Source organism: Macrobrachium rosenbergii, chromosome 14, assembly GCF_040412425.1.
Source record: "Macrobrachium rosenbergii isolate ZJJX-2024 chromosome 14, ASM4041242v1, whole genome shotgun sequence".
Taxonomy (NCBI): domain Eukaryota; kingdom Metazoa; phylum Arthropoda; class Malacostraca; order Decapoda; family Palaemonidae; genus Macrobrachium; species Macrobrachium rosenbergii.
In genome coordinates, this window is record NC_089754.1 from 13,595,303 (window position 1) to 13,609,490 (window position 14,188).

At 38.2% G+C, this 14,188-nt stretch overlaps 2 protein-coding genes across 2 annotated transcripts in view; both read right to left on the bottom strand.

Annotated features, from left to right (window-relative positions):
- LOC136845724 (mucin-17-like) overlaps nt 1–9,659 on the bottom strand; it is a 97,347-nt gene extending 87,688 nt beyond the window's left edge. Inside the window, 1 exon segment of the mRNA XM_067115925.1 lies at nt 9,567–9,659. The gene's annotated coding sequence lies outside the window, so the exon portion shown is untranslated.
- Nucleotides 9,660–12,892: 3,233 nt separating this feature from the next.
- On the bottom strand, nt 12,893–13,548 carry LOC136845491 (protein FAM200C-like). The gene is made up of 2 exons (XM_067115667.1): nt 13,267–13,548; nt 12,893–13,165 (listed from the first exon to the last, which is right to left on the bottom strand). The coding sequence occupies exons 1-2, from the start codon at nt 13,546–13,548 to the stop codon at nt 12,893–12,895; spliced, it is 555 nt and encodes a 184-aa protein (XP_066971768.1).
- Nucleotides 13,549–14,188: the final 640 nt, after the last annotated feature.

Genomic DNA, 14,188 nt, shown 5'->3' on the forward strand with positions numbered 1-14,188 from the left:
TATATATATATATATATATATATATAATATATATATATATATAATTATAATATAAAGTAAATAAGTATATCATAGTTTAACCAGACCACTGAGCTGATTAACAGCTCTCCTAGGGCTGGCCCGAAGGACTAAATTTATTTTACGTGGCTAAGAACCAACTGGTTACTTAGCAACGGGATCTACAGCTTATTGTGAAATCGGGACCACACTATGACGAGAAATGAATTTCTATCACCAGAAATAAATTCCTCTGATTCTTCATTGGTCGGTCTTAGAGTCGAACGCTGGGCCAACAGCTTGCAAGCCGAAAGCTCTACCCACCTCTCCAATGAAGAACAAAAATATAAATAATATATATATATATATATATATATATATATATATATATATATATATATATATATATATATATATATATATATATATATGTGTGTGTGTGTGTGTGTGTGTGTGTGTGTGTGTGTGTATAAATATACAGATATTTGCGTGAGTGAGTATTATGCTACAAAGAACTCTAAGCTTCCTGCTCTTCCTTTGTTTCGGGACACGCCCTCAGATCTGATGACCTTGAATCAAAGGATGAAAAATATGATACAGTTTATATTACTATTTACCTGGCATTTGCCTTTCGAAGGAGTGGCTCAGAATCGTGAGAACTTCACGTCTACTTGAATTCTGTATCCAGGGGATGCGGTCGCAAATCTTACACCACTGGCTTCTTCTGCCTGTTTTGATCTTTGAAACCGAACGCTTTTTAAACGCCAGGCCAATGCGATGGACAACCGCATAGATTGACTACCCGACACCTGAAGAAAACGAGAAAAGAGGAAAGAAAAAGTCTAGAACTTGTCAGTGATGACAGGTTACAAGAGTCAGGGAAAACGGAAGAAGGAAGAAGTGTAAGGGTTGCTTGATGTAAGATGGCGTGGATCAAGGATGAATGAACATTGTGCCTTATTTCTTCACAGTTCTTATACTTCGAGTTGATGTAACTTTCTCAGATAGCAACATAAAAGTGATGAAAATACTGAAGCATCTGATACACACCTGCGTGTGGGAGGTTACTTGTTTACAAGGATAATTGATGGGATAGTGTAAACAAAGAGAAGCCGAATCGTATATGAAAGGATCTGAGAAAAACACCAGTATAAAATGACAGAAGGAGAAGTTTACTCACAAAGTAACAAGGGAGTGAGATTTTGAATCGATGAGCATGGTGTGAAAAGAGGATGAGACAAGCAAAGTTCAGAGAGAAAGCAATTGTTCTAAGGCCATAAAACTAGACCGAGAAAGTAACCAGCGCAGTACATACAGCAACTGTGACGTATAGCCTGGTAATACGATGAAAGCGAAACTATGAAATTCTTTTTGGAAGGAGAGTGAAGTAAACTGCGAGAGTCTATGCTGATAAAAAATTCTAAAAGCAGAAAATTATGACGCAAAAAATATACAGTAGGTGACTAGGCGATTATGCCATAGGAAATAGGATGCACATAAGGTACAGACAACGGAAAAAGGGACTGCAGTATACGTTTCCAAGCAAGGAGAAAGCGATACTACGTAATCCAATAGGAAAAGTTTTCATTACTGTTTGTTTCTGTGGGTGCATGAAAATGCCTTGAAATGTGGAAACTATTGCACAGAGGTTTCATCCTTGACCCCGTTGTTGGAGCGGAAATGAGACAGACCATTGAAGGGTAAAGCTTGACAAATATCGAAAAATAATGTGAAATGATATTGATGGAAGAATACACGCTCACACACACGAACACACGCATAGATATAGTGTATATATATATATACAGTATATATGTGTGTGTGCATGTATATAAATTTATATATATATATATATATATATATATATATATATATATATATATATATATATATATATATATATATATATGTGTGTGTGTGTGTGTGTAAAAGTTTGAGCACATGCAGTACTAATACAAAACCCTAGAAAAATAGCTTTATAATTAATATTTCGAAGATAAAAATGTCAAAAACTTGAAATTAATGAAATGAAAGAAAAATAACGTTCGAATACCAACATTAAATCTGCATATGAGAAAACGAATGGGGGAATGAGACACCAGACAAGGAAAAATATCATTGATTTAACGTATTAATTATGACAAAAGGAAATGAGTTTCATGAATTACGAGCTTCCTTCCCTTCGTCTTTGACAAGATCAGTAACTTCCCCGCTACATAATTTGGAAGTCTCTTGAATCACCCATCAGAGAAAGAGATTCCAAGAGTTTTCTCGGGGAGCTGAAATTAGATGAAGTTTCTCGTTCTTTCAATCAAGGTTGATTTGTCTTTCACGAATATAAAACAAAACTTCTTGAGAGTTCGTGAAGCTTCAGCGGAAGACCGTCCTGCTTTGCTTTGGGTTACGTTCAGGTGGTGATCCAGAAAACACTTGCGACCGGATCCAGAAAATGACAAAAAAGCAGCGGATTATAACTTTTCCTTTTGCATCATCTTTTGGGCGTTTGGAACCTCAGCCGAGCTTCTCGGGACTGTGATACCGTGAATTTCCATCCCAGTAGCGTTGGCGTTTGTTCGGCAACCGCAATTGCGTCAAAGGTTAACGGACTAAAGTTTTCGTTGACAAACTATTTCAGACGAAGTCGCAATCTTTGACTTTATCAAGCAAAACACCCATTAGATTCAGCAAGTCACTTTGCGTATTCCCGTGTGAGGAGGAAATGTTCGTCGTTAACAAGTAACCCGAATGAATAGGTTAATCTTCATTTGAGGGGCCTAAGTTGCAGACTGTCCTGAATATCATTCACTGGTTGTGGTCTTATGAAAAATTTCCCACTAAGTGATCACCAAGGAAAAAAAAAGTTAAGTATATCTTAGTTTAACCAGACCACTGAGCTGATTAACAGCTCTCCTAGGGCTGGCCCGAAGGATTAGATTTATTTTTACGTGGCTAAGAACCAATTGGTTACCTAGCAACGGGGCCTACAGCTTATTGTGGAATCCGAACCACATTATAGCGAGAAATGAATTTCTATCACAAGAAACAAATTCCTCTTGTTCTTCACTGGCCGGTCGGAGATTCGAACTCGCGACCAACAGAGTGGTAGCTGAGAACGGAACCCGCTCACCAGTGAGGAACTATCAAGGAAATCAAGGTCTAAAGAATACCTTGCAAGGAAATGATCGGATGACTATCGGGCCTCGTTGCGATCCTTTCCGGCTCTTACCTGGCCCATTCGCTTGTTTGTTTTTCACGTATCATTTCCGTCACTTTATGAATCCTTAACAGCCAGCTGAATATGACATATTTCAAACAAAATCAAAAGAGATACTCTATACGCATTTCCATTCAAGCATACGCCATTGTTATGCACTTTAAAAACGAGAGAGGGATAAATGTTATTTGATGTATTGTTTATTTTGTACGATCACGTCGTAGGTAAAGTATCCCATCCTCTCCGCCTCTCGCGCTACAGCTCTTTTTTTTTTTTTTTTTTTTACGAATGTTGGATTGACAGTGTCTCAGACAAGACAGTCATAATTAGATCAAAAAGGAAAGTCATCTTTCGTGTCTCAACGTTATTCCTCAAAATCCGTCAACTAAAACTGTCTTCAGCACCCTCCCATTCTCTTTGTTTGGGTAACAAACGAATAGGAAAATGCGCAGAGAAAATGTTCTGTTGACAGCACCACTCGGTGAGACAATTTGTTGTGGGAAAAGCAGCGAGCAGCGAGCGCCATCCGCTCCGAGTGATGGTTATAGTACCATACATCTTCAACCGCCAAGGTGAATCGATCTTCGTTTCCTATCGGTCATTTCGCTGACTTGCGAATCGTGACGTGTGATATTGTCGGGACGAGTGGAAAAATGCTCGTGGACAAGCGCACACGCGCGCGGTTTGTTGCAAAACGTCCAAGATGATGATGACGATGTTGCTGCATGAACTTGAGAAATGCGAGTTATTTTCATCACAAGCATTCGACAGGGTGCCTGAGTTCGCGTGACGGAACTTTTGCTAGGAACTGGCTGTAAGACCTACAATTGCTTGGTCAGGTAGACAGGCAAACAGACACAGGCAGGCAGGAAGACTGACAGAGAATGATCAAAACTTTGAGACACACCAAGAGCATTTGTGAAGGTGAGCAAGGCTTTAAGAAATTTCCAAGTTTATTATAGGCATGAAGATAAATAACCTCTAAAAAAATAGAATGATTAAAAATGTTACATACATACATCATATTCCTTTCATCACAAAAGTAATGAAAGGCTATAATGATACACGAATTGTGGGTGGGGAAAAAGAATATCAGCAGAATAATTACGCGATGGCAAAACCAAGCAGAAAAAAAATGACCGCAGCATACCGCATGAAATTAAGAGTGAAAATAATCACGATTGTACCCACACCACTTTCGTCACATTTATTACTCTGTTGCGAAATCCTGTTGAGGCAATAATTAAATATTAATAGAGTTTCGCCTATGCCAGTTTCTTTTACAACAAACACAGGGGGAGACTCTCTCTCTCTCTCTCTCTCTCTCTCTCTCTCTCTCTCTCTCTCTCTCTCTCTCTCTCTCGGTCATGTTTGGAGCGTATGAAATTTATAAATGAGGGAAGTACCTAAGTCTTGGATAATAAAGAAAGAGTTTTCGCAAATAATTCATTCCAGTCTCAGTGACGCAGTTGTTGCTACGCTAAGTACGGTAATATATCTGTCAATCAATATCCCCCTCATTTTTTTTTCTCTCTGTCTAGTCCGATAACATACAGACAGCCGATCACTGATGAGCAATATTCGTAAATGCCCCTAGTCAACGTGACAAATGCGGCGTCTAAAACGTGATTTCGTTTCCAGCAATGTTGGCCAGTGACAATGGGTAAAAATTAAGCACACACTTACATACATATACACATACGTGTGGTGTATATAATATATGTGAATGAATTTAGGTAAAAATGGCACAAGTGAAAAAATAGGAAAAAATGGCACAAGTGAACAAATATATTGATTCATTTACAATGTTTAGTACTAGCCCCTCGGGAATCAAATGTCCCTAAGTGCATCTGATCCCCGGGGGGTTAGTACTGAACACGGCGAAACAGTGATTCATCTACAATGTTTCGCCGTATTATTGTTCACAATATATATATATATATATATATATATATATATATATATATATATATATATATATATATATATATATATATATATATATATATATATATATATATATATATATATATATATATATATATATATATATATATATATACAGAGAGAGAATGATAGCTTTCCATAATTTTACACATCATTTCTATGCTTTCAAATATTAAACCATCATTGACCAACTGACACTGATTTTATTCTACTTTCGAAAACACTTGCACCTAAGAGGAGTGACATGACACTGGCACCTATCCTGAAAGAGATCCTATTATATGTAACTTAGGTTCGGAACTAGAATGACCGTAGCCCTAACTCAAAAGGGTAGAGGTTCAAATCTTGGTCAGAGTAAGAGTTCTTACCATATATAATTTCCCTTTAGCTGTAAGTTTTCCCAGAGTGAAATGAATTCAGTATTAATAGGTCATTTGTGGCGTAACATTTAAATACACACACACACATAAATTCAGTTTAACCTTCTTGTGCCACTGTTGGCCTGATCATTGTCGTAGGTACTTGTAGAAAGAAATATTTCCAAGTTGAGTGAGTTGAAATGCATGAGACTAGCAACCTCATCCCAACCTTTCAACAGAGAGCTGACCTAACCCCTCAAGGGGAAGATGGATTTAGTTGGAATGAAAAGTACAATTGCTCTTTCAAATATTTAGGAACAGGTTCCCTTGAGTTTGTGAAACTCAGATTGATAAATCAAACACTGTGCATGTTGAATAACATTTGGAAATAAAATAGACAGAAATGGAATACGAAAGTAAGATTGTACACTGACCCACTACGATGCTATACGGACATGATTCATAATACGACAGTGAAACCATATCTAAACGATATTGACAGTTTGTGAATAAATCTTTAAGAAGACTTAGAAAAGTCACATAGCACAAAAGAGTGAGATTTGACACTGTGGGAAATTACAGAAGTTCCGTTCGTAGATGAAATGGTTATGAAAGGAAGTGGAAGTGGCTTGGACATGTCTTTCGCATCACTCCAGGGAGGAGAAGAGTTCTTGATGGTGTCAGCCGGGGTCCTGAGGTCCCAGGAGATCTGGAATCCCCAGACCTCTTTAGATGATTACTATGAGATGGGAGGCTGGAGCTGATTGGAGATTTGAGGAAGACAAAGCACAGGTAAAAAACTAGGGGCTGAATTTTAAAGAGAGAAAGTGCATTGCAGGATACTGAAGGCAATGCTGATATTTATGTGTGATTGTGTTTATGGGATTAGAAGGACCCCAGTTTTGCTGCAGTATTGGTTCACTGATACTGTAATGAATATCTGTAAATTATATCCACCGTAACCAGCACTCATATCGACAATCCCTTAAACTGTCAGGTATGAGTATGTATAATGCCATTCAAGGATGTTATGTTTTCACTAGTGTCTAAGTATGTTTTAGTATGATATCTCGAGAACGGATGAAAACAGTTGGATAAAACTTGGCACACTGATTCATCTGAAGACCCTCTCGAGATTATCTACATCTGGGTAAGTCGGCCGGGAGTGGGCGATTTGTTGTCATGGAAACCAGTCCATTTTCCTTCTGAACTGATGTCTACTGTAAGTTACTCATATCGAGAGGGTCACCTGGTGAATATACCTGCTTACACGTGCTCAGACACAACAGCAAGGGATTTCCAGCGCTTTAATTACTTCACCTTTATTCCTCACACCGTTGGCTTGCAGAAGTCTCTCTGAGGATGTCGTGCAATTGGAACTATAAAGTTTAAGATAAGATGCAATGCACTGCTGCCCTACTACTATTCTCCTTGCATTTTAATACATTTTTATCTATTTATTAGTTTATTAATTTCTTTTTTAATATGTGAGATCTCTTCTTTCTGTGCTTCCCTTTACCTCCTCTTACTTCTTCCTAATAAACACCGTATTCTTTGGAAGATTGAATTTCAAGCCAGTGGCCCCTGTGGGCTTATTCCATATGAATAGGGTTCATCTTCTGAATAATAATAATAATAATAATAATATCATTTACAAATTAATGCGAGTAGCCTCGGCGGAGTTTTGCTCTGCTGAGCAAAGGTGCAGGGTCTGATACAGGGTGTGAATCCCGTCTGGGGCGCACTCCATTAATTTTCATGTGCTTCTGTTGAGTTAAGCGGTGAATTTTGAACTTGGTAGTTAGTTGACTGTGGCCGTTCACTGCTAATGTGGAGAAGAGCTAAGGACTAGCAACCTCACCCTAACTTATTTTTTGAAAACTAGAATAGCAACAGCCTCAGGAGTCCTTACCTTTAAGGAAAAACAGAATTTAGCAGAAAAAATATATGTATAAAGAAAAGAAGAGAGAGAGAGAGAGAGAGAGAGAGAGAGAGAGAGAGAGATAGTGGGATGACAGGTGTTCCCTGTTAGCTTTGAGGTAGACACGGCGATCAGTCGATTTTACTTTTGTTAGAAATGAGTAGTTTTGTTGTGCATCACTTGATCTAGATCTGCCGCCCCGCTTATATCTTGTCCACAGAAACGTTATTGACCATCAAGTACAACAAGTGTAATTTTTTCATACTCGAAAGTATCTTCTCCCTTCACGGAATTGGAAGATTATCACGAAAATCTGGAATATTTATGAAGTGGAATATACTAAGAGAATAACGATTATATACAACGAGAGAGAGAGAGAAATTCTCATACTGAATTCACATCTAGGCGCAGACATTCGTTAAAATATGTCACTGATTGTAAAACAAATACTGAACTTCAATGTTGTCTCTGAGTAGGTCAGTCTCCAACTCCAGAGAATCTCAGTATAAAACAGCTGATGGTTTTTCCCATAAAAGGGAAAAAGTATCCAATCAACCCCAAAGTTCCCACGGATGTGCGCCAGTTTAAAGTTTAAATGTTTTTTTATTGTGTTTTCACACATCAGCTCCTGGCCTCGTCAGCAGGAGCAAACTGCTGTTAGTTTTGCATTGTATCGTATTTTTTTTAAATCTTTGCTTAAATTTATAGACTACAGTTACTTTTTTGCAATGCTTCCAAGCATTAATCTGTTTGCTGTCAACTTACATTTTTCCTTAGAAATTGCTGCTTTGTTTGATATACCATGAGAATAAAATATTTCTGCTAGATTTACAGACGTCTAACTACGAGCGTTCAACTTTCTGCCTGCGAGCTATTTCACTTTCTGTCTTGATTTTTTTTTTTTTTTTACCTTTCAAATAAAATCTTATAATTTTGTTAGATTTCCATGAATCTATTTGTATGCAGTCTTTCCATTGTAATTTTTCAACATACTTATTTGTCATTGCTTCCTTTCATTCTCGTTGGTAGGACGTCCAAAAACTGTTGTTACCCTTTTAAACTTTCTCTGGACTGACCACATAATTACTTCATCATTAGAGCGCTCCTGTATGGTGCCTTCTGACGGCTTTCGAAATCTTTAGGGGTTTTTATGATGTTTCCTCCACGGCATTACTGCTCTCTCTCTCTCTCTCTCTCTCTCTCTCTCTCTCTCTCTCATGAATCTTTATCACAGGTTGTGCTGAACAATATGATGTTGGTAAAGAAACAAAACTTTGCATAAGTTTAAAGCTCCCTATCTCTATCTATTATACGCCCAAATCTCTACACATGTCTATCAATCTTGGTGTCTGTGTAATGAAGCCTGCGTCTTATGCTCATTCTACCAGTCTAACTAGCCATTCAGTTATCCAAATACGAACTGCCACATAATACGACAAAGTTGAAACTTGAACCAAATACCTTCGTAGCAAAAAGAGACTACTGACAAATGAACAGTTGATATAAGTGTAAGCAGAGATACGCCGAACAGACACAAACAGTACTTTTTCGGCGGACCAGATAGAAATCCAGCGTCTGTCACACAGACATCAGCATAATGGAGGGCTTTGCCTTTCTTAATGAGCAGGATTGGACACCGCACGTCGCATCTTCTGACTATAAATGTTCTTATTTTCCGTCTTCCTTTGGTGTTCGTCTGGCTCCGCGCAAGGTTTCACCAAACGTTTCATTAGGATGTTTGCAATGTCAATTATTAAATAAAAAGGCACCAGGGAAAATTTACAGCTATCGTTTTAGTCAAAAGTGTTAATATTGTTAGAGTTTTTGTCATAACGACCATTTCAACGCTAATAGATTTATGCAGAAAAAGAGAGATTCCAAACAGTCATTAATGAATATTCTTCGGATGGCCAGTGGTCACAACTTTATAAAACAAAAATAAATTGGCAAGTTATATTATTATCTTCAGAATTATTCGGTATTTTAAGCAGCGTCTCATTATTAAGTCTTCTAATCAGTCATTCCGTTTGCGTCACTTTTTTTCTTCATTTTCGTTCCACTGCTTTTCTTGAATCAGTCCATTCTTCCATGTCACTGCTCCCCTTTTATCCATCAACCGTCGCCTTACCTTACACACCAGTAGACATGCCTTTCCTAGCGCGAGAGCTCCGTCAGTTACGCTTCTACACCGAACGAAGGTTCGTTGAGGACTGAGCAGACAGAGCCAGTTCCCGGAGCAGCTCTTGCGCGCGAAAGTTGGCACCAGTGAGCTAACTGCCGCTGCTGTAGTTGCCGTCCGTCTGGTCGCCTCGAGTCAGTCGAGTTATCTTTTTTTACGTTTTCTGCTGGCTTGGTGTTTACTGAAAATATTGACTGAGTAAATGACCCTCTAAACGGTACTTCTGTCACTAGATTTTTTTTATTTGCTGCTAGAGTTATAATTTAAAGTGGGTGAGGGAATCGACTTTTTAATAGACAACTGTCAGTGCCTGACTGAAGCAAACAGTTACCATTATCTGTAAATAGCACAGGGAAAGTATCCAAATTGGCTCTTACAAGAACAGGGTTTTTGTTTTCTATATAATGATAGCTTACAGCTCAGATTCAATATCAGATATATTAAAGTTTCAGTAATGAGCGTCATTATAGTTATTCCCACGAAATAACTGCGAAATTTGTCATCATTATTATTAGTAATATATATGGCTTATAGCTGAAATAAAGGATTCAGTTCAATCCAGTTCAAATATTATTACTGATTCGTAGGATACTTTCCACATATCCGCATATAATTTGTCAGTCATCTTTTCAGTGGCTATATGATTATTATCATTACCATTCATCAATTCTCATTTTTTCTAGAATTTACCTTACCACAGACCTTACAGTACCAATTTTCCGGGGAACCGGATTGGTGTCTTTCTCAATGCAAGTAATAGATAATATAATCGTTTTTTATCCCATTGTCATTTTGAATAGTTTCATGACATAATTTTCAAGTCTCATGAAGGCTGACTTCTTATGTAAATTGCACACGTCTCATATTTGTTATGAAGAAGTTATGTCTTGTAGAGCAAAGAGGGAAAATACGTGCGCAGATACATGGACCTAGAAAAACCTGGTGACAGAACTGGTAGAGATGCAACATGGATGGTACTGAGGATGTCTCGTGTAGGAGATAAGTTGCTCTGAGAGATTAAGAGTCTTGACGAAGGAGGAGTGACTGGTTTGGTGTAAAAGTGGGTCTGGGACAAGGGTGCGCCCTGTCTCCATTTGTATTTAATATTTTTATGGCTAGAGTGACGCGAAAACAGAGAATGAAAATTAATGGAGATTATGGAATGTCTGGTGATTGTAAATGGTCGAGGATAGTGAACGGAAACTGCAGAAACTGATGAATGAACTTGAAAGTTTTTGGAAGATTAAGTTCAACTCCGATATTAATGTAAATGCAGTTATAAGGTTTAGAAGGTAAATGGAAACCCAAAAGGTAAAACAGTGAATGCTAATAAGTTTAAATGCTAATTAGTAAAATGAAGTTATATAAAAAATCACCCCAAGTCCCTTCCTTGCGAGAGAAAAATTTAATTTAAATCAGTTGCTAACATCTGGATATGTTCTATATACAGACAAACGAACAAACAGATTGGTTAAATTTCCAGCTTCGTCGATAGATTTATTAATTTTAGTCAGGTGGGTCCTGAAACTTTTCCATCTCGAAAAACGAGTTTCAGGTTATCATCGATGGAAAATCGATGTTCTTATCCTGCTCATTCATAACTGGTTAGTTTTCTGTAAAAGAAGGCTATTTGTCTGTCCGTCCGCACTTTTTCTCTCCGCCCTCAGATCTTAAAAAATACCGAGGCTAGAGGGCTGCAAATTGTTATGTTGATCATCCACCCTCCAATCATCAAACACACCAAATTGCAGCCCTCTAGCCTCAGTAGTTTTTATTTTATTGAAGGTTAAAGTTAGCCATGATCGTGCGTCTGGCACCGCTATAGTGCTAATAACACAGGCCACCACCGGGTCGTGGCTGAAAGTTTTATGGGCCGCGGCTGAGATTTTCATGGACCGTGGCTGCAAGTTTCATACAGCATTATACGCTGTACAGAAAATTTTCTTTTTAGCGCATTTTTTCTTGTTTTATTTCATGTCTAAATCTTTTCATGATTTATTGTTTGCGACAAGTATTTGGACTGAAACAACAGTCTCTCTTTGGAGCGTCAGAAGACCAGGAACGTAAATTTTACCTGTCACTGCTTGAACCCAACGCCCGAGTAATCATCACACTAAAAACGATTGGCTTCACTGCCGTGACCTTCGACTTTGCGGGATATCGAGTGTGGAAGACATTTTTCTCTATGATCATTTCACAGTATCTGTAATAAAACTGACGTGGAGAGAGAGAGAGAGAGAGATACTCTAGAACAGGGGTCGGCAACCTTTTGAACACTCTGTGCCAGTTAATAATTAATACATTTTTTTTAAGTACCTTGCGTGCCAGGTGCTATTTTTCAAGCACTATTATAGATAATATACATATATCCTGGGGATAGGAAAAATTAAAATCATAATTGTACTGTAATAGCCATTGTAATTATATTGTATTTTTTCCTGAACATGCATACAATAAATGTAATTCAAATATAATTTTTATTTATTTATTTTCTGCATCTATTATTGTCTGTAACAAAAACTATTTTAGGTTTGAAGTTTATACACTTAGTATTAATGCGATCCTTGCCCTTGCTTCCCTTTGACCAAAGTTGAAATTTCAGGTGAATATTTCGACACCTTGAGTTTCACGCAACCCTCAGAGTGATCCGTTGTAAGCCTGCTGCGATGAGGGCTGAGGATGTGCTTCATTTGTGAAAATATCTGCTCACATTGATATGTGGATCCATACGCTGATAGCAGTGCAAAAGCTACTTTCTTCATGCAATTGAATTTATCAGGTAGTGATGCCCAAGACCTTAAGATGGATGTTGCATGATCATTCTTACTGCTTTCCAGTATTTCTCGAAGATCTTTGAATTTAGCTGACCACAATGTTGAGGCCTGAAAGTCGATTAACTGCATTTCTAATTCCTCAGTTTCCATCCACTCAAAGAGAGTCGTCCAAGTCACTGTATTCAAAGGTGTCCGGTCTGATTAAAAATGAAAACACTGGGCCCATGTGTTGAAAATCTTGAAACCTGATTGAGAATTCTGACTTTAATTCTTGCATGTACAGTTGTAGATCAGAAGTGTTGACTGGATGCATTGAAGATAAGTTTTTCAGATTTTTGAAATAACGGAAAGAGCCGGTTTCCACATCTGTTGAGTAGATTGCAAGCTTTGCAACAAATGCTTTCCAATTATCGTACAAATCCAATACCGTTTTTCCTGCACCTTGCAGGAGAAGATTGAACTCATTTAGATGTTTGGTGATGTCTGAGAGAAACATAAGTTTCACAATCCAATCTCCGTCTTCCAGCTCAGGATAGTCTTGGCCTTTTCTGATAAGAAAACCTTGATTTCATCAAAGCATCCCACAAATCTCTCCAATACCTTCCCACAACTTAACCACCTAACACTGCAATGCAAAGGTATATCTTTGTACACACTGTCCACCTCTTCAAGAAAAGCTTGAAACTGCCTGTGCATAAGAGGAGAGTGTGCAACAACAAAATTCACTATTTTTGTGACAGTAGTCATCACCTTCTTGAGAACAAAGCTCGAGATCTTGGCACATAAATTTTCTTGATGAATTATGCAGTGTAATTTCAGAATGGGGTGCCCAATTTTCTCCTCAACCAACTTCAAAAACCCTTGTTTTTCCCTACCATAGCAGGAGCACCATCCGTTGTAATTGCAAAAATCTTTCCTATGTCTACCCCTCTGTTCTCAAAATGGTCAGTGAATGCCTTCAGTATGTCTTCTCCCTTGGTGGTTCCATACATAGGTTTAAGACAGCACAGTTCCTCGTGTACCTCTGTGTCACTATACCTGGCAAAAACAGCCAAGCGGGGAATGTCATTTATATCCACGCTTTCGTCCAGGGCAACACTGAACACAGGTGTAATTGTTAAAGCAACCGTTTGCTGCTGGGTTACATTATCAGCCATTTCAGAAATACGTCTCTCCACGGTCCTAGCTGAGACAGGCATGTCTTTTATCCTTGAGATAATCACGTGTTTGTTTGTTATTCCATCGAATAATACTTCAGAGCACTCTAGAAAGCTGCTTTTATAAAATCTCCATCAGTAAAAGGTTTTCCATGCTTAGCAATACACAGAGCTAGTTTGTAACTGGCCTCAGTTTCATTACTTTGCTAGCACTCAAGTTTTTAAACACATTACTCTGTTTTCCATAGCGGGATACTGCTTTCTTGATCGCCTCAGCTTTGTCAGCACTATCCTTGAAAGTCTTTTTCGTGCTTTGTTTCGAAATGTCTTTAACACTTGATGTGCGGCATACGACATTCTCGCAGCAGAGAGCACACAGCACGGTCATTCTGCTGAATAAATCCAAAGTCATTTTGTCCATGACGACTGAAATGATCGGACATCAAGCTTGACTTTTTCGCAGTAGCCATGGCGACAATTAAACTGGGAAGGGTGTTAAGTAAGGTGGCTAAAGAGTAACTGAAACAACAGCAGAGTACGATGCAATCACGTACCCTCATCGTCTCTCTCTCTCTCTCTCTCTCTATATATAAAATATATATATATTCGATCACTTTGCAGATAGCCGTGCCAAGAAGCT

What these genes read in the sequence shown, in the direction of transcription:
- LOC136845491 (XM_067115667.1), bottom strand. Translation starts at nt 13,548, where the DNA reads ATGGCTGATAATGTAACCCAGCAGCAAACGGTTGCTTTAACAATTACA. An exon ending in CGGATGGTGCTCCTGCTATG is followed by an intron (nt 13,166 to 13,266) that starts GTAGGGAAAAAC and finishes TTATGTGCCAAG; the next exon opens with ATCTCGAGCTTTGTTCTCAA.